The 25,889-nt window shown below is 40.3% G+C and overlaps 1 protein-coding gene across 4 annotated transcripts; it reads right to left on the bottom strand.

Annotated features, from left to right (window-relative positions):
- Window positions 1-294: 294 nt before the first annotated feature.
- On the bottom strand, window positions 295-25,220 carry LOC308403871 (transforming acidic coiled-coil-containing protein 1-like). 4 transcript variants are annotated; one of them, XM_080893665.1, is made up of 13 exons: window positions 25,148-25,220; window positions 13,704-13,795; window positions 9,074-9,500; window positions 7,255-7,309; window positions 7,068-7,149; window positions 6,463-6,515; window positions 4,413-4,547; window positions 4,201-4,277; window positions 4,009-4,052; window positions 3,596-3,756; window positions 3,069-3,175; window positions 2,856-2,976; window positions 295-1,909 (listed from the first exon to the last, which is right to left on the bottom strand). In XM_080893665.1, exons 1-13 carry the CDS (start codon window positions 25,150-25,152, stop codon window positions 1,841-1,843), a joined length of 1,428 nt encoding a protein of 475 aa, XP_080749791.1. In that variant the 5' UTR covers window positions 25,153-25,220; the 3' UTR covers window positions 295-1,840. The 4 variants fall into 4 exon arrangements, with proteins under 4 accessions (XP_080749791.1, XP_080749790.1, XP_080749788.1 ...); XM_080893664.1 differs by lacking the exon at window positions 25,148-25,220 and adding an exon at window positions 23,660-24,030; XM_080893662.1 differs by lacking the exon at window positions 25,148-25,220 and adding an exon at window positions 15,293-15,751.
- Between the last annotated feature and the right edge of the window lie 669 nt (window positions 25,221-25,889).

The following is a 25,889-nucleotide window of genomic DNA, read 5'->3' as shown; positions in this document are numbered from 1 at the left end:
GTCTTATCGCTGTAATCTCCATCTATGATGCACAGCCAGCACACTGCTGTAATTGACTTAAAGCAAGCTTTCCCAGGGAGAGACACACGGTTAGTTTGGTGTTATTAACAGAATTATGAGGTAATTTGTTTGTTTTTCTAACTACTAAAGCTTTTTACAGTGTGCATATAAAATGTAATGCATGTGCAAAATGTAAGCGGTATGCATCGTAATCAGCAGCGAGTCCAAAGCTGCGGCCATCACATGCACACTGACACATACAGAGAACTCAGACAGGAAAACAAAAATCAAACATAGCAGAACAAATTCTATTTAGGTTTATTCAGGAAGGATGTACAAACGCTCAAGTCGCTTCCACACAGGAGTGAGATCGTCATTTCTAATTCACAAATATATATTTAAATAATTACAGGGGCTAAAGTTACAAAGCCAATTAAGTTATCCGACATTAAGAAAGTTACAGTAGTGACTGACCAAAAAGTACCAACACCAAAATGAAAGGCCTATATTTTTAGTTTATGATAAAACCTGAATGAGCTTTGATCTTTTCACACATTTCTTTTGTTTTTCTAAAAGAGAAAACTTTTTTCTGTATAATATAGGAACCAGCTCTAATTTTACTGTTGTTGCGGCGCTGTGCCGATCTAGTTTTTATTGGTGTGCTAAGAAAAAACTGTGTGCATTCTGAAAAATGCAGAGATGTGAAAGTAAACATGCAATAAATTGATATTTTTCTCTTGCATTAGTAGTGTACTGCTGTAAACACAAGCAATAAGGCTCACATGTTCATCATCGCACATAAGCAATGGAAAAAAATACAAAGGTGTCAAAGTCTGAGAGATAAATGTGATTTAGTGAGCAATCGGTGACATACTGAAAGTTAAACAAAAACTGTTGACACACAGAACAGCAGCACTTAAAATAATATAATAGCCTTTAGCTGACATACAGAGTGACTCTTTTTCTCCTTTCCAGCTGTTCGCGATCATTAACACCAGTTAGTCAAATTTGTGTTTATGCACACAGGATGAAGCCGTGAATTTTTATGTGATTGTCAGGTTAATTTATTTATTTTTTTACATATAAAGTGACTGATTAATATTCTGTGGCTTTTTGAATTGTCGAGCATCCCAAACGTGCCGCCGTCTGAACCAGTTTAAACAAATGATATTAATTATGTGCAGCTTGCTTTCAATATCATAACTGAACAAACAAACAAAAGCCTCTGTGGGCTGCTGTACTTCCTCAAATGATCCTAAACCCCTTTCTTCCCGTTTTGTGCAGCTTGACTTTAACCTTGACCTCATTCAACCCTGACGAAATACCCCTGAGCCTTCCTCGGTGAGCATAAAACCCACGTTTGCGTCGTAGAAAAATACACTTTATAGACTGCTTCTTTTATAGAAAATATTCCTTCTACAAAACTGAGCTGAAATGTAACTTTAAAACAAATCTCGACCTAGATTAAATCTGATGTCACCCTACATGAGGAGTTGCTGGGAATTTAGCGGTTAAGCTGCTGGGAAAATTAAGTTGAGTCACAAGTGAGCTGTTGTTCGCTGGAATGATCGACAAAAGCACAAGGCCCCCAGATGGCCTCAAAATGGGCACGAAGTCAAAACAAACTAAGATAATCACACGTAATTAACATGTATAGAGCGTTCTTGGTTCCTGTCACATGTAGTGCAATCGTAGTATACAAGAAGTTACTTTAGACGTCTGTACATAAGCAGGCTCTGAGATGCAGGGCAGGCACAGGGTATAAGAACTGCTTCAGGGATGAATGCATGCACGGGGCCAGAGGAACGGACAATCATGGTTGATTCCCATAAAGAAATCCTCAGTCTGTTTTTCCCATTTTGGCAATCAGCTCGTCACAGATTTTTGTCAGTTCTTCGATCTCTTGATTCTGTAAAAAAACAGAATAGAGGAAAGTAAGTAAATACCGTCTAACCACCAAAAATGCTTTTTTAAAAACTCAGCAGCGCTGTCATTTGACAGAAATCATGACCTAGATACCCAGAAGAAGAAAAAACACAACAAAAGTTTTCTTGTAAGCAGTTTCATGTAGGAACAAATTTCTATTTAGCGAACTTCACTGTAGAAGGAAGTGGCTCGTGATCGTTCAAGTGTGACAAGCTGTAACTAAACTTTCATGGTGTGCACCTCAGCTGTGTGGCAGCGCAAGCCAGCTGCATGATCCCTTTAGTTTAACAAATACAAGTGCAAATCATATGTAAATATTAATCGGATTGTTTCTTTAAGTACGCTTATTTGGAAATGATCCAGTCCAAGTCCAGACTATTTATTGTATTCAACTACTTTTTTGGCTTTTCCCTTTGGGGGTCGCCACAGCGGATCATCTGCATCCTTCTCACCTCATCCCTACTATGGACCTTTGTCACACCACCCTTCTGCATGTCCACCCTGCCTGCACTCTCTTCTTCACTGTCTTATTACTGTATTATTGTGGGGTCATGTATTATTGTAGGGTGTACCCTACAATATAAAGCACCTCGAGGCGACTGTTGTTGTGATTTGGCGTTGTATATAAAAGTGAATTGAAATGCATTGTCTATTGTTTGGATCGCTGACCCCAGGTTAACCTCATCCACCTTCGCCATCTCTGCTCCTTGCAGCTTCACACTTGTCTTGCTTGCTCTTATCTCAAGCGCATACCTCCACCTCTCCAGACTCTCTTGCACTTGCTCCCTACTCTCGCTATAAATGACAATGTCTTCTCTAAACATAATAGTCCAAAGAGCCTTCTGCCTGACTTCCTCTGTCAGCCCGTCCATCACTACTACACACAAAATGGGGCTCAGAGCAGATTTTGTATCCATGATGCAATTCACCTTCTGCTGCAGGGCTTGTTCCAGAGACTCGTTCTTCATCTGTTCCTTCCTCAGGCTGGCGGTCATCGCCATGTTTTCTGCGCTCGCCTTTGCACGCACCTGAGCGATCTCCTCATTAGCTCTAAGAGATGCATGAAATGAGATAATTAACAGAAACTGAATCTGTCGAGTGTTTCGTTTCTTATTGTAGTTTTATATTTGCTCTCTACATACTTGTCCAGTTTCTCCTCTGCATGCAGCTTTAGTGTTTGGTATCTCTGCTCCTCCTGCTTGACTCTGGCCAGATACTCTTGTGCACACTTCTTCAACACCTCTTCATTCTCCACGAGGAAACAAACACAGTGCACCTTAGAAGTCATCTTTACAGTGAATGCTTTTGTTATTCTAATTCTTCCTTTAACTCGAGTCTTTAACTAGAGTAATGCCCTACACTGTGATTTAACACGTTTACACCTAGAAGTCTTTCCAATAGAACCACATAAAGTGAGGAGTCTATTTAAGTCCTGGACCAAACTGAGGTAAAGATTTCAGCATACAATTAGTTTTTATGTGGCATCTGACGAAGATGGGAACCATGAAATATTGATCTAAACCTGTGTTGTTGCTCTTAAGACCACTGCCCTTAATCACAGGATACCATCCAACCTTATTCTGACCTAAATCCTCTTACAATCCTCCAATTTGTGCTACTATCAGCTCATCATCAAAGCACTTGGACTTGACAGGCATATACCCCTTACTTTCTTAAAGCCCTCCAGGGTGCTCTTCATATTTTCGTAACGGCGAAAGACGTCAGAAAGCGAGCGCTCCACTGAGTTCAGGTCTGCCAGGGCAGCGTCTTTCTCCATCGTCACTGTGTGCAAAGCCTTCTGGGCACTCACAGTGTTGCGCTGCTCGTCCTCTGACAGAAGAAGCAGCAGCTATTGTTAAGGCGTGGTACACAACTTTTTCTCAGACTCAACTGCTTGAAATATTGCATTTTTATTCACAAGCAGGAAGGAATTTGGTTTTTCACTGATGCGACATAAGAAATCATAACTGCAGGCTCGATAAGAGATAACACAAATTCTTTGGAATGTTTGATTTAATGGAAAATTTTGATTTGATGGAAAAAAAAAATTGTTCAAATATATCTCTCAGTATTTCCACTCACCAATCATCTGAGCAATTGTCTTCTCATATTCTGCAACAATCTTTCTGTAATAAGACACAGAATGGTTTCTAAGGGCTACATATTCATTCATTCTGCTTTTAAAGGTGATAGAGGTGAGATAAGTTAACCTATCGTAGTTTATCAAAACCTTACGCGACCACTCTCATGGTAGTGGCTTCTCATATTTCTAACCTCATCTCATCCACTTCTTTCCTGCAGTCTTCATACTTTTTCTTCCAGTCACTGACTTCAGCCTCCTTAGTGATGATCTGAAAGAAGACGTTTCCTGTGAGCATGAACTGTGTGCATGAATGAAACCTTGTCAAAGTAAAAAAATAAAAATAAATACATAAGTACACTGATGACATGCAACACTGATGAATGAGTGTGATAGAAGAGTGTACCTCCTCTCTGATAAGGGTGAGAACAGCCTGTTTTTCTGCCTCACTGATGCAGATGGAATCCAGGACCTGACTTCCCGTTTTCTGCATCTCACTTCCCCCCGACTTGTTCTTCAATTTGCACGTGTCTTCATACTGCTGAGAGCAGAAGGAAATCAGTCATGCTCTCCTGTGTCTTTTTCTTTTGTACGGGGCTAATAAGCGGTTTACCCACTAAACCGTCGAGAATTTAAAGTTATCTAGGCCACAAACAGTTTTCACTATTTTGGGAAACAGCATTCAACAAAACTCCCATAAAACTGAACAAACTGCACACTTTAACAAAGCTTTTCTCTGTACTGGTTTAGCGTTCAATGCCGTTTTATATTTACACCATATATTCCATGTAAACTGTGCTGTTTTCTTGTTTTTGTGTAACTTTTCTGTTATATGAAGATATTCCACACACCAACTCCTTTCCTTCTCTTTGTTTTCCCTTTTATTTTTCTCTCAAACTGCTCATCTTTCACCTCACACCAGCCGTTGGCTTTCGATCAGCGTTCTTACAGACCTCAATCCTCCTCCTTCTCTCCGTCTCTCTCTCCTCTGTTGTTTTGTCCTTCCCTGGATTACGGCTGTCATATTCTAATCTGCTGAATGATAATTATAATCCATCTGTCACCTGAGCACAGTGGCAGACACTAAATACCTCCTGCAGCACAGTGAAGTCATCGTATCAGTACTGTACTAGTTTTGAGCTCTAAACTGCACACTGAGCATTCAGCCAGACAATCTTTCTATTTTTACTGTGCAGAAGTATCAATTAATTTATTATGAAGCAGCAAAGTACCACTGTTACTTTTACACATAGTGCTGGAACATGCCAGGACACGTCAAAGCCATTGTTTTTAAAGTGAGTGTTTTGTCTGCAGACTGCATTTATACTAGACTACATTTAGAGCCACAAACAACATTCCTGTCACAAGGCAGAAGTTCCAATCATTTTTTTTGGCAAAGTGACTTTTATATATCCTCTGTTTATCCTGCTAAAAAGTGTCACTGATGTAAAAAAAAAAAAAGTTTTTCAAGACAGAGCTGGCCAAGATGGCAGCAGAAATTGCAACAGATATAATATAACAGTTCCACAAAGATGTTTTAAGTGGCCAAAAAGAAATGGATTCCTTATAATGTAGGTACAATAATGCAGAGTCATAAAGATACTTGCAAAACAGGTAATTTCTTTATTTTATATATAACCATAAATCCTGTTAATTACAGTCTATTTAACAATATAAGTAGAGATGTTACCATTTCTACTTGAAAACTGCCTAAAATTCGGTCTGAACATCAAGGCTGCATTTTGCCCTCTTTTCATCCAGCTAAAATTTGGTCGCAACATCAAAGTCCCACAAATCTCAAAATAATTTGTCCAGTTGTGAATTTAAGGAAGTACGATAGGCATCGGTGCATTGGTATTTCTCCAAAGTCATATTTATAGCCAAAATGTAGTCCACAAATGGCATTTACTATTTCACATAAAGTGTCATAATTATTGGAGTTATATATGTTACATGGGAAGCTTACAATTAAGTGCTCATTACCATTATTCTTTATTTTTTCTTATAACGTTTTTATTTTTAACACAGACGCTACGCAAACTAGAACAAATGAGAAACAGACTGTCAGTCAAAGACTTGACTCATGAATGTTAAAAGCTTTGCCTGAGACATAAAATATTGCTTTAGCCCCACCTAGTGTTCACTAGATGGTATTATCATGGAGGGTGCAAACAAACAAAGAATATGCACGACAGCTTCTAGTTTGATGATGTATAAATAGACCAGGTTTCTGGCACAACTTCACCTACTTCCATGGAGATGCATGGAGGAGGGAAAAAGACTAAAAAGGTCAAAGCTCCAACAGCACATTGACCAACATGAAAGCCTCAAGCCAAAAATCATTGGTCTAACAGTGAAATTGCTCTATATAGTAAGACTTTTGCTGTCTTTAAATGGATTGTACATGCAGCAGATGTAGGGAAATGACTGGGTGGGAAAATGTGACGGTATCTCACCACAGAGCAGCAGTCTGATGCCTCAGGTTTGGATGTCACCTGGCAATCTTGGACTAGAAGGAAACAGCAGTCACTGGGTCATTTAGTGCCATATAATGTAACAGACTAGGTTACAGTACACAAAATATAAATGTATTCTTCTAAACAACATTTTGTTGCGTAAAATCTAATTGCATTTATTTTTTTTTAAATTATGATGTAAGTATTTCACTCACTACATATATTTGAATTATTGTGAATGTGAGCTGTATTTCAATGCTTCTAGGCCCCCTAGCACATTTTCATAATGATTTTCTTTCACTTTCTCATGCTCATAACTCACAAAGTAACAGGGTTCAATGTGATGCAAAATTACATGTGAAGTTAATGATTACTGTGTATGTGACGGTACAGCAAAGATGACCTAGTTGATGTGCAGTATTGATTAACCCTGGCTGATTGTTTGATCCAAGTGGAAAGCTGATGCAGGCTGACAATTATTAACAGTTATCTGATATTGGGATAGTGTGTGCCCTGTGTACTGTGTGTATTATGGTGAAGTGGCCATGAGAAAAGTAAATACAGTATAAAAGTATAAATAAACCTAAATTAATCATTTGACTCACTGTTCTGGTCCTTTTCTGGTTTGACCCCAACGCTGCTCGCCAGTTTCTCCTCATCTGTGGCGTGGTCTCCATGATGGTCATCCTTCAACAGCAGCAAACTCAATCATCCATAGCCATTGCATGTAGTTTGCAGTGCTAATGAACGAGTCTGAAGTTGCTCAACAGCAGAAAACCTATTAGTGCTTACCTGTCCGTTAAAGTCGTTCTGGATCGGCTGGTTCTGCTTTACTTTGCAGGAGTTCCTAAATATGAAGGCAAACGACAACATCAGCACTAACACAAACAGATCACGTCCGTGTGTGCATACATGTGGACAAGTGTGATGATGAGAAGAGAAATTAGGAGACAGAGGAAGCCTTACAGCTGGGCCGCATAGCTTTGCTTTGTGTGTGCTGAGCTCGCATGCTCTGCTAAAAGTGCTGAATTACACACAGCAAAAAAAAAGCAGATTAATGAAGAAGCTGTTTGCCAAATTTAAATAACATTTGCACAGAGCATTGGAGGGATGTATAGGGTTACCACTAAACCATTTCTCTCATCTACTTAATAAGATGAATTCCACAATTTCTTCCACCTTCACTTTGTGATCAAAGGAGAATTAATGAATGTATGCAAGACAAAAAAAAAGAAAAAAAAAAAAAAAAGAGCTGTAGTTACACCACACAAACATTTCTGCACCTACAGTTACAAAGTACTTACAACAGAACACAGAGGAAATGGACTTGCTCAGCAGTCCTGAGGCCACACAGAGAAAAGGGACACAGCATGACAGGGTTTGAAGGAAAAGGAAGGAAAGACACAGGAGAGGACGGGATAGGAGTCAGGGTAAACACAAGGTGAGTGCAGGATTATTGTTCTTTAGTAAACTGAAAACTGAGGCAAAAACTAGACGGCAGATAAAGCGATCATCCAAACATGTCCTAAACATCTACCTGCCGGTGCTATTTTTACCCTCATATGTTATCGTCCACTCAGATACCCTGAATAACTAAAACTAAAATAAAAAATAAAATCTAGGTAAAAAACAAAACAAAAACACTTTTCTTAAATAAAATAAATAACACTAAAAATAACTGAAATGATATTGTGAACTCACAAAACTAACTATAACTAACTATAATGTGTTTTTGACTTTAATTTGATAAAAATTTGTTTCTTTGTTTTAATCTTCTGTGTTAAGCACATTGAGTTTATGCATAAAGAAATATCAATAAAATTCCGAATGCCATTTCACATCAGGATCATTTTTGGGATATGTTAATAAAACAACAGTTAAGTTGCTTTTTTAACCATCCATTAGTTAAAAAACAGGAAAAAAAAAATAACCATGCCTGTGCCGAATCTTTTTTAAAAGCTCGAATTAGTGTTAAATATGGAGTTCTGGTTAAAAACCACCAGAGGGCGATGCTTGACATCTTAACATCGTACGACGAGGGGTTACAGAAACGTTAAGGAGGTTAATACCTTTGAAGAGAAAAATCTTTTTGCAAAAACAAAGCTTTTCTTAAAAATACTTAATCCAGGTATGAAGACAGGACTTCAACATCCAGCCTTTCATCAGCATCCACGGGTTAAAAGCAGGCATTTCAAATAAAATCTTTTCTGACTGAATTCTAAAACTTCTTAAAATAAAACCAACACTACTGCAAAAAAAAAAAAAAAAAAAAAAGCATTATTAAACACGATAATGCTGAATATTACATTAGAAAGAAGAGAAGAAGAAAAAACAGCTCACAGGACTTTTTCAAGACACACAACAGGCGACCACGGCTGATTAAAATGGGAACACTTTGATCTCCTAGGTTCATTGAGGACAATAGTGAGCATTCAGTACTGTTCCCTACAGCCACTAAAAGAGAAAAGCACTTGTTCAGCTTGAAAATGTGTGAGTCACCCTGGCTCAGATTCAGCATTTGTGTAACTGCAGTCACCGACTGGAACAGGGATGATTATGGCTGATGACTGGAAAGGACAGGGCTTCGTATACAAGTCTGTAACGTACTCACGTGATAATTGACCCTTTGGGCTCGCAGGTCAGTTTTGTGCTTGGTAGCGAAATGTCAGAGTCCATGTTGCCATTGAGCAAATCCGAATCCACACTAATGTCATGACTGAGAGTCAAGTTTGAATCCGGGCTTGAGTCGGACGTCACCGGAGCCTCGTCATCCACCTCGGAGGGATCGGGTTTGTTCAGCGGAGAGACGACAGACAGCGTCGGAGGCCGGGCAGCCTGTGGAAGAGTCTTTGATGGGGAAATGACCACTTCGGGTTTGTTACTGAGGGTGAGATTAAGGTTCTGATCCAAACTGAACCTGCTGTTGTCAGGCGAGGAGCTGGTAAGGTTGTTCAGAGAATCGACCTCTTGGGATGGAGCGGTACCAAGATCCTGACTGGAGACTGTATTCAAAATGTGGTTTGTAACATCAGGAAAAACTGTGGAAAAAAAACGAAAAATAGAAGTCAGTTTATTTACAATTTGGGTATGCTGATTTAAACACATGTGGAGACTAAAATGCGCACTAATGTAGGTTTACGGAAGCTGTTTTCAACTCTCTACAGTGAGAGTTTCAACATTTAGGATGCAAAACCCTAAAAACAGACTCATATGTTGCTGACAGCCTTTATCGATCTACTTGTGCCACAGGGCTGCAAAGATATTTTTAATGTGACTGTGATCCTGAAGAGCTGTATCGAAAGTGATCGAGAGAAAACAGCTGTAATAAAATCAGGATCTGTGTCAAACAAGCTTCTGTACAGGATCACTTGCAAAGGATCCAGTTATGTTTTGGTGAGGCAGGTGAAGAGGGAGCCAATCTCATCTGAGATTTGCAGCTGGAAAAATTATATAGTTCAAACACTTAACATGCTGACAAAGAGTCAACGAACTGCTCCGTACAGACTACAGAACTGACAATCTAGAAACAAAAAGAATCCTCTATTTAAATGTCACTACTTAGCTAGTTTGTCATATAAGTTAACTAGTTAACCTTTGTACTGTGAAAAAAAAAAAGAAATTAAATGAGGGAAAAGGGCGAGCTAAGACGGAAAACACCTGGATTCAAAGGTTGAGAGGTGTGGCCCAATACTTTTGTCCATATAGTATATCGTGAGGTGGAGCGGGACAGCTGGCCATCGGAAGGTTTACTACCCAGCTCCCCATCAAGGTTATTACAATTTTTTTTTTTACCTCATTTATCTGAATTCTTTCTTTTGTTTGATTACATTGTCCCTCTGTTCAGCACTTTGGCCGGCGCTTGATGTCTTTTAAATGTGCTATACAAATAAAGCTGACTTGACCTGACTTAAACTACAAAAAAGGGTTAACTCTAATAAAGATAAAAACTAGATTTTCGACAAAGAAATTACCTGAAACTATTTAGTGAGCTTGGAAACTCAGCAGACGTTCTGAGTTTCAGTTTAGTAATAATTTCATTACAACTTGCCTGATGAGCCTTCGATGGATGTGTTTGTAAAGACTTTGGATGTATACAAGACTGTGACACTGTACTGGTTTCCTTGCATTTGGCCTCTGACATATGTACTCCATTCAGTAATAACAAGGACTAAACTTAAACTAAACACTTTCAAACAATAAAAGCTAAACTGACGCAAGAAAATCCACTGTGGAAACTAACTAACTGAAACTAAATTAAACAAAATTTCAAAATGAAATTAAAATAAAAAACTACTCAGAAAATACAAAAACTATAATAACTCTGCTCCCCATGGCTGCTTGTCACAGTTCCACTGGGCAAGATACTGAACCCTGAGTTGCCCCTGATGCATCCACCATAGGTGGATGGATTAGAAGGCACATAATATACTGTAACTTTGACACTAACATTTTGCATCATAATTTGCTGCTAATGAAAGAATACAATAGGGGTGTTAACCAACATGTTAAATGTAATAACTTGTGCAAAGCATTGCTATCTATAAATCCACTCCTCCAGTTCCTCCAGACTCTCTGATTGTAAACCACGAAACCTCACATCCCCGTCCTGTGTCTATGTTAAAACTGCATCTGTCTCTGGAGGATTTAACCTTGTAGTGATTCATGAAACTTTTCCTTCTCCTGTTAGAGCACTTAAAATGGCTGCTGGCTTCCTCAAAGAACACTTCATTTCCTGTGTCCTTATACATGTCTTTAAGAGCTAGCTAACCACCACAGCAGCAGCTGAATCACACTGCTGCTGAAACACAGGAATCTCTATAACAAGTCAGACCCCCTCACCCATCCACATACTGTTAAACTTACAATACTACGCCCGTTAATAACGCAACAGGGACCTCTCCGTACGCTAACATGAATCGAGGCTTTGTGGTTTCAGCTCTTTCTCACACAGTTTGCTCTGATCGAATGCTAACGTGAGGCTAACTGAATCACAGAATAAGTTCAACTAAGCTTCAGCTGAAATCAGGATACTTTCGGGCACACAACAGAAACGCCCTTTGGAGACAAGGAACAGATGTAGAGGAACCACACCCAGTCATGCAAAGGACGTATGCACCACCACCACGTGGCTTAGCAACAAAAACAACATCAAGCTGAATTACAGATTCACAGCTCACTGAAAAAGAAAGCAACAGAAGACTGAACAGAGAAACAAATACAAGCATACACACAACTGCCTAAGGTTTCATCTTCATTATTGTTTAAATAATACATCTAGTTAGATTGTGGTGTGTGGATGTTCCCAAGAAAAGGCAGTAGTTTCCCAGAACCACAAGTCTTCTAATTATAGGGAACCCGAGTATCAGTTTCTCCACAGTTGATCTTTTATTCATGAAACTAACCCAGATTTTTTTAACTTAACGTGACTGTTTCAGCCCAAAAACTACTTTCAATAACAAATACGGTAATCTCTATTACTGTGTGGCATAGCTTCACATATACTGTGGTTACAAAACACATCCGTGCAAAATGGACACAACATATCCACACACACAGACGAAATCAATAACTTTTTAATCATCATTAAAGGACATGGAGAAACACGTGACAATCGCATTTGCTTCCACACAGAAACGCCATCGCCATGGTAATGCCTGGTACTTGTGTCTGTGCGTGTCTGAAAGCAGGACAGCTGAGGAAGAGGGGGTGAGAAGCACCCCAGTAGGCCTTGCTGGCAGGTTCAAAAAGAGAGGATTCAGCCCGCGTCATTTGCAAGTCTGTGCCCCACTGAAGTGAGCTCATTTACATGTCTGATTACCTTTCATAAGCACACTTTGAGCAGATCACAGTACGCCGATCCGAGACCAGATTCTGGCACGCTAAAACTGCATAATGAGCAACATAATATTCCCAGTATGAAGTTACACAAAGCAACTTTGCATTGTCTGAACATTTTAAACGCACACTAGCGTAAATACTACTGTTACAACAAAAGTATCACTTTTCTCCAAATTACAAAAGAAAGCAAAAACAAATCCAACCCAAAAGAGAAGGCATAATTATGAAAGTATTAGTCTTCAACAAGCTATTATTCTTAAGTAATAACAATAACTGTGACATATTTCTTTATGTCCGCCTGTCTAAACTGACTCTCAGTGCAGATTTAGATCAGACATCTTAGCAGCTACCTGAGAATTAGGCCAGGTATTGTTTGAAACGCTTATGGATTATCTGTGCTTCCGTACCAATACAAATACATGTTATAGAAAGTATGGAAGACTAATTTTCAGCATTGTGTGACACAAGAAAAACCGGCTTGTTACCCAGCCCCACCTGTGAGTGTCAGCAGTCAGTCCGATTAGGCTTCATGCGCAGAGGTGCTTTTAACACCCCTCTCAGAGCTAAAACAAAATCACAAATGATTGGAAATATGTGGCATGGTCCATTATCCTGATGTAAGCAGACATTCAGGAGTCGACTGTTGCAGCCACAGTGTAGGACAGGGCGTAGGTGCTTCATCCCAACAGCACTCAGACTGCACAATAACCACGCAGGATAAATACCAGCTAAAAAACCCATCTGTAAACATTATCATTCCCACTGCACTGTAAGTACATATATAAAAAAAATCTGTGTAATTTACTGCATTTGGTAACCATTTGTCCATACAAATCGGGGTGATAGGGTTATTTATTTATTTATTTTTACCACATCTTTAATTAACTTTATCTTCCTGAGCCTTGTCGTGATAACTTAATTTTCTCAGTGCGAGATTAATTGTGTGCATGTCTATCAGAAGACACACAGGCACAGTGTGGTCATAAAGGGATGGACATGGTCAACAGTTACACACCCTTACATCATACAGCAGAATGTATACATGTTTTCATGCTGTTTAACTCACTTAGATCATCTTTCTTACCCTTCCTTAATCTCAGTTTGCTCATATTAACCATGTCTGTGTGCCTAAATGCTGCCATGTCATTGGCTGATTAAATAACTGAATATGTGTAGCTAATAGAATAAATGTGGTTTACCAATTTTGTTAATCAGGTTTTCATTTTCTCAAGCAAAAAGCTTATTTTGTTTATGAAATGACTAGAAACCAATTCATGTCTGTTAAATAAGAGGACACAGAGTCATTGCCTTTTCTGTACCACCAATCACGCTCATCCTGCAGGTAGGGTGGATTATGACAAGTGTACGAACACTGGGCTAGCTAGGCAGCTGAGCAATCTCACCTGAGTGGTTGGAGTTGTCCAGTTGGCCCAGCAGCTTCACAACACTCGGAGACTCGGCCTCTGGAGTCTCAAAGGTCCCCTCGGAGTCCGAACTGTGAGACAGAGGAATGAATAGATTCATGAACCTGAGCTACAACTGAGCTCAACTATTCATGGTATTATCTGGAATTAAAAGTCAAATGTTGCCTTTTGAAAATAAAATGTGCTGAAAGTGTGAAAACACAATATACAACATTGTATTTGCAAAAATCTTTAGAAGATGGGATAAAAATAAACATCACATTGTCTGGTTTAAAGAAAGCGTTTCAGACAACGGTGTGCTGTCTGTGAGAACAGAGAGGCACTTAAAAGCTTCATAAGCTGCACATATGTCCTACAAACAGCTACTAAATTATGTTTATAAAACTTTGAATGCTGTTTTGGGGCGTTGGATCGTCTTGTTCCTTCTAACAAACACAGAACAGGTTTTCAGTATGGAATTCACGTTTTTTTAAGTGACCCAAGCACAATAGAGCTGAAAGTTCAAAGTGACCAAACATAAAGTGCTTTTATTTTAAAGGAAGTTAGAGGAAGGGAGAGGAGAGGAAGTGAAGCACTACAAGGCCACCTGCATCCTTTGCTCTTTAGTAACGACACACTGTGTCCCGCAACACACAAACACAGACACACACGCAGTCTTTGGGTCTGCTGTGTCAGCTGCCACGGCAACCAGCCAAAATTTATTTCCAAACTGTGGAGAGACTTAAAAAAAAAAAGGAGGGACATCAACAGCAAGGGTTTGTTTGTGTGTGTGTGTGCGTGTGTGTGTGTGTGTCAGTCACTTCAAAGCACATCAAAATGTCTGCACTCTAATGAAAGACAGCACAACAAGCAACAAAGCTCACAGTCCCAGCCACACTTCACCTCTGATAACCAGCTCACACAAACACACTGACACTCTGGGGCTCCATACAACCCCACCATCAGCAGCTAATCCTAATACACATAGCCACTCACCCCCTCACTGTGTACACACACACACACACACACACTGAGTCACATCCCAGTGACGGCCCCAACGGCTGCAATCTTGGAAGGTTACTTGGAGACTAGAAATGGACAAGAAAGAAAATCTAAAGCTTTGGAAACTGTGGGGTTTTTTTTCTCCTGCCCACAGTTTTCAGCAACTGTTCTCCAACTACCACAGAGCCCTCACAAACACCCAAACACACATAAAAACAGGCCTAGGCAGTCCTACCGTTGGTTTCTCAAAGAAACATAAAACACATAAAACAGACACTCGTGAAACAGCAACCTGAGCGCCTGTGTTTTAAACAAGAATCTGTTTTTAGCAAATGATAGCATCATCAATCCTCAGCACAGGAAAGCATCAGAGATTATCACAGCTCTGAGCAGTTTGTCTGCTGTAAGTGATGCTCTGTCTCTTTGTATACAACCACCACCTGTCAGCATGACTCAGGGAAGTCATCACACAAACACCCACATTCACAATCAACCTGTGAGAGTCCGTGGCATCAAATCTTCTCTATCAGAGTGTATTTATTATACTGCAGCAGCTATGTTTCTCTATTCACTTCATGCACTCTTACATGTCTTCTCCGTTATTCTTCGCTGCGGGCTGCCCATCATCAGCTGAACCTCCAGTCACTGCTGACCACGTCCATTTCGCCCACTGGACCGGCGACAACCAGGACATCCTTGCGACACGTTCAGTTCCGAGTGTGACGACACTTCTAAGAATTAATAGTGACCTTCCTCTTCCTCTGTTTCGATTACTACTGCTGTCAACGAAACTGGCAGTTTATCTTGGAGTGCCGCAAGAAAAGAAAAGAAAAGAAAAGAACGGCGAACACGAGTGCACGATCTGTGTTTTTGATTCTCTTCCTCTTCTTTTGCCTTGTCTGTTTGCTGTCTCACTTCCTCCTCTTGCTTAGCCGCTCAGATTTCCCATCCTGCTCTTCTGCTTTGTTGACGTTCGTGAGAGAGAAACGTGCCTCACACTGCTGCAGCTGCTTCTGTTGCCGCTCTGCTCTAAACAGCACTGACTCACACGGCACAGATTACTGGAGCATCAGTATTCACTCCTCCCTCTGCTCCCCTCCTTTTTTCACTCTCCGCTCTGTCTGGGCGGACGATCAGCTGGTTAACAGACATCAGCTCGCCCTGCTCCCACATGTTTGCTAACTCTCTTGTTTATCCTCAGGAGTTTGCCTTTCCCCGCGCCGATCCTTTCAGGGTCAAGCGAGGAGAGGGGGGGAAAGGAGAGCCAAAGCTTCCTGTTTAAAGAGGCAAGAAGGGTTTTCTCTGGGGCAGACAGACTACTACAGAGAAAGTGGATGAGGTGATCAGGCTAAGGGAGAAGAATTAATAGGGCATATATACATTTTAAAAGCTGTAAGTATATGAAGTATTCTGAAAAGACTGGTGCAAATGCTATCTGGAAATTATACCCTGCTGTAAAGCCCATTTACTCAACATCACCCCCTCCCCCCACAACTATAAACCTTAAAGCACTCATTTATACATCATGACACAAGCATTTCTGAGCATTTCACAAACTGCTAGCTACTATGCTTGTCACACAAAACCTCTAGAGTTGTAAAACTATCCAGTCAGCCACAGCTCTCTCAAGAAAAATACCTTTTTAATTCAACGAGCCAGAGAATGACCAGACTGCTTTGAGCTGATAGAAAGGCAACAGTCAAGATAAGCAGAAGAACATCTCTGAATCGAACCTTGAAGCTGAGAGGCTATAACAGCAGAGGACCACGCAGTCCTACTCTTGTCAGCTCAGAACAGGAAACAGGCTCAGCTCACATGGGCAAAAACTTGGCTGATCAGAAATCATGAAAGCATCAATCCATCCTGCCTTGTATCAACGGTTCAGGCTGGTGATGTTGGCGTAACGGTGTGGGGAATATTTTCTTGGCATATGAGCATCGTTTAAACCTCATAGCCAAACCTGAGTATTGTTGCTGACCACATCCATCTCTTTATGACCACAGTGTATCCAGGACCATGGATAACAGACTATCAGGATAAAAGTCAACTTTTGAACATGACACTGAGTTCACAGTAAACAAATGGCCTCCGCAGCCACCAAAACTCAATCCAACAGAGCACATCTGGAATGTGGTGGAACGGGAGACTCACATCTTGGATGTACATTTGACAAATCTGCAGCAATTGTGTGATTCTATCATGTCAACATGGACCAACATTTCTGAGAAATATTTCCAGTTGAATCTGTGCCACAAAAAATTAAGGCAATTCTGAAGGCAAAAAGAGGTCAAGGCCAAGGCACATCTCACAAAGTGGGTGGTGTATGTACTCTGAGAGCTTTCCAGATGCGATAAAATCTTTACAACTTTGGCTGCTTTAAAAACAGACGTCCTGGCTTTTTATTATCATGGATTGAAGGATGTTTCTTACAAATTAAATGACTGAGATGTTGCTCAGTCAATTTGCTTAGTGAGACTGAAAGGTACTTTAGCTGTAATTTGCTGTAACAGTTTGACTTGGCAACACAGAGGCCCGCATGAAAAAGAGGATTCGAGATTAAATATTTCTAACGAGGACTAACAATAGTCTCTTTACCTTTATAATAATGCAGGCAAGTAAAATCTGAGCTGAGAATAAAGTTGCTGATCTAGTAATATGTCATCAACTAACAGAGCTACTATTCACTTAAACGATCCAAGCCAGCCTGAGGACAAATCAATACAGCAAACCTAAATTCAGCAGTAACGATGCAGCTCAGCACGACACCGGCAGAATAAAGCATTTCGCTGAAAGCTTCATCGTTGCTCACACAAATGCCTCTGAGGTTGCTCATGGGTGGCTTATGTAAGTCCAGGCTTTCACATTTATACCTCTCTCCCTTTCTCTCTCTCACACACACACACACACACACACACACACACACACACACACACACACACACACACACACACACACACACACACGGTATCTAGGCCAGATGAGATGAGATGTATTCTCTGACAACAAAAAAAACATGAACCATGAATAATCTAATAACAGGAAGAAGCTCCAACTACTGTGAAAAAAGTGACCTGGGAATGAGAACGAAAGCATTTTATTGCTTATGCTTTTTATTTGAAGGTGCCCGTCCTGCCATTTACTGCTCCCACAAAACACGTGGAAGGAAAGACAGGAGCGCTATTATCACACTGAGCAGATCCACAGATACACGCAGGCAGCAAGAGAGGGAAAGATTAACCAGTGCACTCACACATATTTTTTTACACACTGGCGAACACATAAAAAGAGGCTCTGTTCAGCCTATGATGAGTCGACAGCGAAAACAGAGCAAATGAGAGCCATGGCAACCGGAAAAGACTGATTTAATTAAGCGCACAGAGACGGGGGAAGTGTTAGAAAGGCGAGAGGCAGAAAGAGGGAGATAATAGAAATGAAAAGATCTGGGATATGAAAGAGAAAAGAAAAAGAACGTTTGGGGCGGGAGAAGAATCTCAAACATTTGTTTGTGCTTGCTTTTAGTCGCCTTTGTTCCCTTATCAGGACAGATGAGAAGACAAACCTGTCTGTCCTAGAGAGGACGGTCTGCCTGCAGCTAACAAAGCCCTTCAAGCAGCACACAAAGGTGAAGTGAAAAGGCCATGCAAGATTATTTATTCAATTTCAGTTACAACAATGGCTTTAGATCTTAAAACCAAGCCAGCTGTTTGGAAACATTTTAGTCCAGTGTAGAATGAGAAATACAAGTTTATTCAAAGTTCAAATAATCACGATCATTAAATAATCATAATAAAGTAGCCATATGTGATATACACTATGTGCTGCACAAACTTTTCACCCTGCAACACCTGGAGATGTGAACTGGCCATACGAGGAAAACAGTAAGTAAAACAGTACACCGTCTGTGAGTGGAAATATCCCTCACTCTCTCCCTGGCAGAGGCACAGACCGCGGACAGAAGCAGGAGGAAAATACAAGGGGAAAAAAAATCAACTCTTATGTAATACCTTGAAACCACAAATAGCACACACAAGTAACAGTGGCAAAGCCCACACATACACGTTCTCCTATAAGTGGTCATCGGCTCTCGTAGTAACACACACACACACACACACACACACACACACACACACACACACACACACACACACACACACACACACACACAAAAAGAAACGACTATGGCACATTAAAAAGGCACACTCCTACACACTGGACCACGTCTATTATATGGGTGTGCTGTCAGTTAATGTAGCAAGAATGCACATCGTTAATCACGGAATAAATGTTGACTGAAAGCAGCATGTGTGGTTACGAGCTAAGAATAAATCGGCCGTGATAAACATGTCTGTGAGACGCAGCAGAGGTGATGTGATACTGGATGAGATAAGTGTGTGTTTGTGTGTAGACTAAGAAGGAATTAGTGGGGCATCCCAGCTATCACAAACTGTTTATTTCTATGCCTAATCCATTGCATGATGATATAAAGTTAGCCGCCCGACGCTCACTTTAGCGCCAGTATAAAAGTTTACACACTGCCTGTAAATACTCTTTGTCCTTAGATGAATACTATGATTTCACTTTGAAATTTATCAAGTATTTTTTTTAATTTGGACATTCTTGCGTTTCCCTCTTCATCAGCTGGACAAAAGCTCACCTTTTCACAAAAAGTGGCCCTGTGTCTCACGAGACGAGCAGATTGCTATGATAAACTGTTGGAAATGTTGCCTTTATACCCAAGGAATACTACACTATGGTCACTTATTGTCTCTTATTCACGTCTTACATTTTTATTTTACATCTTTTAGTCTGTTCTGTGTATTTTATGGTATTATTTGGCTTTTTTGTCTTTCTCCTGGCCGCAAGACACATTTTACCAGAAAAAAAATAAAGTTAAGCTGTAGCTGAAATGACTTTGGTCAGCCCCAAAAGGTTACAAAGCCTTTGATTATAACAGTCATCCCAACCTGACTTTATGTTTCTATCCCCAGTACAGCTAAGAATAACAGAGTCATCAGCATGTTTTGTGTCCAGTGTAATTGCAGCTTACATTCTTTTAATGTTAGATTTCAGCTCCGGCTGTGTTTCAATTAGAAGCTGCATTCGAGTGAATGCGCAAAATGTCATCCTTGAATGGTTCTTCTTTGATCAACAATCACACAGCACAAATGCTAAACGGCAAACATGTCATGTGACGTACACACCAGTGCTACTGCGTCCAACCTCAAATGGCTAAAATTAAAAAGTAACATTTTATTTTTTTATTTTTATTTTTTTTAACAGATTCAACTTCCACTTGGTGGAATACAAACATAACAGAGCCTGGATTCCCTTTTAAAGACAGTTGCCATGAATTCCTGAAATAAGTCACTTTTCCCATAACTTTTACATAAGAGCATGTTTAATGTCTCACAAAAGACAGTCTGTTGTAATATTATCTAATCCAAACGGAACACTATGTTGGCTTCTTAAAAGATATGGCTCCATCTAGTGGTCATTTTTTGGAACTATTCCTCACGTAAGAAAAACGAAATGACACAAAGGCCAACACTAGCTTCAGTCAGCGATTCAATAATACAAAACATGGATGCAAAAGGAGTGAACATGACACAAAAAATAAATGTAAAAAAAAAAATCATGTGTCATCTTTGGCAGCCTAAATATTTCACTCCTGATGGGATGGGAGTGTCCTCTTTAAAAATGTTAAATGTTCTCCATAGAACACAAGGGGTCACTGCATGATTAGATTTATATGAAAATGGTGCCAGTTATTCACAAGGGCCTTCAAAATCACCAAATACTAACCCAGTTGAACACCCGTGGGAGATTTTGAACAGCTCTCTCTCCAAAACCATCATCAAACCCCAAGATGAAGAAATAATAGCCCTCACCCCTCCAGTGAGGTTACACAGACTTTTAGAATTAGCAGAGAATTAGAATCAGGTTGTTCTTGCTGCACTTGTTGCCACATCAACTTACTAAAAGAATTTATGGTATTTTAATTTTTCATCTGTCGGTAGGTGGAAACCTGATGCTGTTGTTAATAATTACTACCCCATTTCCAAAAAAGTTGGTATTCTGTGTGAAATGTGAATAAAAACAGAATTCAAATGTACCATGTTAAGAAAAATACGAGGTCATTTTGAATTTGGCAGTAACAGATCTCTCTTTTAACAACAGTCTGTAAACATCTGGGAACTGAGAGACCAGCTGTTGGACTCTGGGGAGAGGAATGTTCTCTAATTCTCGCTGGAATATCGGATTCTAGCTGCTCAACAGCCCTGGGTCTCCTTTGTTGTATTTTCCATGTCATGATGCTCTGAGTGTTTTCAGTTGGTGAAATGTCTGGACTGCAGGCAGGTCAGTTCACCACGTGGAATCTTGTACTATGAAGACATGCTCTTGTCATTGATGAGGCATGTAGTTTAGCATTTTCTTGCTGAAATATGCAAGACCTTCCCTAAAAAAGCCTGGATGGTTGCTCACCTCACCTACTATAAAAGGATGCTGCATCCATGTTTTCCCAAAGGAATTCCAGATTCATCTGACCACAGAACAGTTTTCCACTTTGCGTCTGTCCATTTTAAATGAGCTTTGGTCCAGAGAAGTGAGCAGCATTTATGGATCCCATTCACATATTAATCGTCTGAACTAAAACAGACAATCAATATGGCATGAAAGTTTTAATCTGCATTTGTGGATGGCAGAGTGAATGGTTTTCCAGAAAAGTTCCTGAGCCAATGCAGTGAGGTTTGTAAATGCAGTTTTCCTGCAGATTTGTGAATCTGTCTATCGTTACTTTTCCAGTCTTTTGTTGCCTCGTCCCAACTTTTTTTTTGCTGCCATCAAATTTAAAATGACCAAATATCTTTCATGAAACTGTAAAATGTCTATGTTTAAACATTCAACAGCTTTTCTATGTTCTGTTGTGAATAAAACATTTTTGTCTATGAAATTTTAGCAGTTCAGAATTGCAAAGCAGTAAACTATTTTATCTTAATCTGATGTGCTGATCAGAGCTGTGATTAAAATTTTGGTGGGACAGCAGAAGATTTTCAGATTTCAGTCTGGGCGGTGGCATTCTTCAGTTTGGGAAGGGCTGTTATAAAAGACACACAGAGATAAATTTACACAAAGAGAGACTGGTGCTCCAAATTCTTTGGTATGCTTTTGGGAAGCACATCGCGAAAGAGTACCTGAATATTTTATAGAGAACATTCAATTATTTGCGTCAGAGTGGAAAACTAGCTCGGAGTGAACACAGTTACAATCATCAGAGCCGAAGCCCTTGCAGTGCTGCAATGCACTAAAATAACCCGACTGACAGCGACATGATAAAACAAAGAGAGAAAGAATGAGGCGATGAGATAATAAGAGAGGACTGATGCACAGGCACCAGCTGAGCTACTGTTTTGGACTACAACAGGAACAAAAGAGCACACAATTCCCACACTACAGTTCATGTCCATAGTGTGGGAGGGAGTCAAATCAAATCAAAACAATTTTAACTGCCATTAGAAAGCCAATATAGCTATACTTATTCTTAACTGCATTTCAACATCCAATGTATGGTGCAAATCAAAGTTTTTACCTGTTAACTTCACAATTATTTAGCCGTGATTTTCATCTTTATGCTGGTAATACCCCACAGCGAAGCCTTATGCTTAAAATCAATGCTTATCCTTAGATTTGTCACATCTTCATGTATTCACAATACATGAAGACAGTGACATTTCACTCCACGTTAGATTGATTTGTACCATGGAGAAGGAAATGAGCTCCAAATGCAGGGCAGCTTTTTCCCAAGTGAGACTCTCTCTGCGTGTTCAGGGGTTTTGGAGAGCAAAGAAAAAAAAAAGAAAAAAAAACAGTGTACATCTAAGACTGCTCCAGTTAGGATATAAAATGGATGATGAAGCCAACTAAATTTAGATCCTAAGCTGAAAGCTCCTATCCCACAGCAGTGTTTGGTTTCCCAGTGTTCTCTCAAAGAGGACCCCAACCCCCATCTGACCTTACAAAAACACAGATGGATACAGAAGACTGGAGTATGCTTGAGCGGTGAGATTTTTTTTAAACCAGCTGAGCATTTCTTAAACACGGCTTTGTCTCAGTGTTTGTCCCTTTGAGTTCTCTGCAGCTTTTTCTTACAGTTGCTCTCTGTGTTCTGCTGCCATCTCCAAAATAATATCAGTTTCAGTACATGGCGGCAGTGCTTCTCATATTAACAGCCACTGACAAGAACCACAAAAATAACACACAATGCGAAACTGTTGTTTCGCTACAAGGAGCTTAGAAAAGCTTTTAAGTAGGACGAAGTGAAAGGACTCGCTCTTTGTGACAAAGGATTAAGAAAAAGAAGAGGATGAGTGGTGACTGGGTGCTTTCTAGCCTCAGCTCAAACATTTAAATGTCCTTTTTTTCAATATAAGTGTTCCAGACAGCTGCGGTTTTCACATCTCACGGGTCTTTAAGGATGTCAAACATGATGCATGAACGAAACAGGAATCTGCAGTACCTGAAAGAAATGGACTGCACAATTTGTACGATTAACGCAATGCAGATTAGGGTTAGAATTAGGGTCACAGCGGCATAATCAAAACCTGCCAGCAGCATTGTGTTTTATACTGTGGTAACTACAGCAGCTGTCAAAACTGAACTGCTTTGGACCTTCAGCTCATGTTATCAGCTGCGCCACTCCTCAGTCAAGCTCGCTTGCTTTCTGCCTTTAGTCTGATTTGAATACCTAACTAGTATTCAAACTCCCACGATGGGCAAATTTGCCTAGCACAGAAAGTCCTGTTTGCCTCAGTGCCCCAAAACTGCACTTTGATTCCTTATCTCCCACTTCTCTTCCTCCTCACTGACAGAAGCATCCACGTTAGACAAAACACCAAAGAGCTGGAGCATCTCCCCACGCTCACAGACAAACATACAAATGAAGAATCTAGCCTTACATGCTGTTCTTCTTGCGAGGAGAGCTGACAGATCCCTTCCTGTGCTGGCTGAGAGAGCCCCCCATGGCAACAGCAGCGTCTGTGCTTGGTACAGGTACGTCTCAGATGTCTTCTTCCACTTCCGAGTTTCACCTCTGTGTCTCCTCCCGACAGTCTGGCTCAGCTTCAGAGCAGCGCGACACACTGCTCCTCATGGCTGACTAGTTATTATTTAACCAAGCGGCCTCTCCTCTTTCCTCTTTCACAGACTCTGTTGATGCTCTACGGAGCATCATCAGCACTACACGTGAATGGTGACAAGTCCCGCCTCCTTGCTCTACTTCCCAAGCTTCATCATCTCCCTCTCTCTCTCTCCTTCAAAACACACACACACACACACACACACACACACACACACACACACACACACACACCCCAGACCAATAGCACTGCCCTTTGGAGAAAGACAGAGAGGTTAAATGTGTGTGTGACGGGGGAAAATTAGGATCAAGCATAAAGAGTTGGACAGGAGGCAGATACAGTGTGTGTACCAGTGTGTCACGGGGGGGGGGGGGGGGGGGGATCTGGCAGACTTGACAGAATTTTTTAAGACAGAGAGAGCCTCTTCTATTGTTCGTGGGCTGAATAACAGATCTGACATCCAGGGGGAGGGAAAGAGTTGGTGGCATAAAACACAGCTCCACTTGTTATATCACATTCCTGCTACCTGCTGTCACCCAAAGCCCCCTCCCCCAAAAAAGAGATTTAACATGACAACAAACATGCCCTTTCACTGTAAGGAAGTATTGTTTGTACACTTTCATTTCTCATGTTGATTGGTTAGATTTTGACCTCTTAACCCTTAATCAGCCTCTAAGTTTACTTCAGAATCAGGTCATACAGTGTGATTAACATGACAAGAGGCTTAATCGAGGCTGATAAAGACTAAACACTGTTGTGAAAATAAAAAAAGCTATTGTTTAACCATTAATTTCAAGGAAAGCGCTTATAGGGTTGGTCCAATCCTCATGCTGAGTCACAGTGCAGCAGAGACGATTAATTAATAAATAAAGAAACCACAGCTCTTGATACAAGTCAGTCTGACCACGTCTGTCTCTAATGATTAAAGGAAGAATGGTTTAAAACCCCAGAGTGTTGCAGGGTCAGTAATTGGAGTCACCCAAAAGCTATAGCACATAATTTCCTCCCACTGAAGTGAATCACACGAGGCTCAGTATGGAGGTCCCAGCTTTTGAATGACACATATTTTTACCCAACAGGGACAACTACGGAAATGCGCTGAAAATATAAAAGTACAATTTACCAGCTATTACTACAAGCATGGACTCTTTTGTGGTCTCTCAGTTTGGGAGCTACTGTTTTATCGTTTTTTATCGTTTGACCTGCAACATGCATTAAAAAAACCCACGAGCATTAAAACGAAGACAAACACCTCTGACAAAAAGCTTTAAGACTAACCGTAAAAACAAGTTCAAGACTTTGACTTACCTCATTGCTTTTGCCAAAATCTGCAGGCCAACTCAACCGCTGCGACTGATAGTGTGTTTATCGCTTAACTGCGCATGCCCGAGTGATTTGCTATAGTAACGACAATGAGATCGTTACATCTGAGAATTATGAGCTGCGTCCTTCGTGTGTGGTTTACTTTTTTTTGGCTGCTCTTACTTACTTTAAAACATCCCCTCGTCTTTGTTTGAAGGATTTATTACTTTGCAAATCTGAATTGACTGAGAAAGTTTTTTTTGTGTTGCTTCTAATCAAACGTTAAAAACTAAATAAAGTAAAAGATTTTTTTTTTAAATCTATGAACTTAAAAAATATATATATACACTTTTGAAAAAGCTCATAAAATCACGAAAATGATATTTAATATACATGTACAGAAAGTTTGTCATGGAAACCTGCCTGATGAGGCTGTGGTACATATTTTTTTATCTATGACTGCAGAAAACATGGAGCACAGCCTCATCAGGCAGGTTACAAGGCGACTGCTGAATGTCGCAGTTGCTGCCAAAAAGCCACTAAAGGCAGACTGCAATTTAAACACTGTCTCCAGGTAGACAACAGGAGTGATTCACCTCCTGCTTTCAGGCCTGCAGCTATCAGGCTTGTGATGTTCTCCTTCATCTTATAGATGACAGAAATTCATTTTTGGAGAGGCACAAATAATTTGTGTGGCATCTTATTTGATGCAGAAAGCCTGATTGTTCTGTAAATAGTTGGAAATTGA

This window comes from Rhamphochromis sp. 'chilingali' (genome assembly GCF_963969265.1).
Source record: "Rhamphochromis sp. 'chilingali' genome assembly, chromosome: 10".
In the NCBI taxonomy this organism is placed as follows: Eukaryota; Metazoa; Chordata; class Actinopteri; order Cichliformes; family Cichlidae; genus Rhamphochromis; species Rhamphochromis sp. 'chilingali'.
Note: the sequence above shows the minus strand (reverse complement) of the source record. Positions and strands in the feature narration are given on the sequence as shown.

Excerpts from the sequence above, each read along its gene's own strand:
- LOC308403871 (XM_080893662.1), bottom strand. The coding sequence starts at position 15,399 with ATGTCCTGGTTGTCGCCGGTCCAGTGGGCGAAATGGACGTGGTCAGCA. Across the intron at positions 9,501-13,703 it reads GGACAACTCCAACCACTCAG|TTTTTCCTGATGTTACAAAC; the intron begins GTGAGATTGCTC and ends TTTTTTCCACAG. Across the intron at positions 3,757-4,008 it reads GACAATTGCTCAGATGATTG|AGGACGAGCAGCGCAACACT; the intron begins GTGAGTGGAAAT and ends TTCTTCTGTCAG.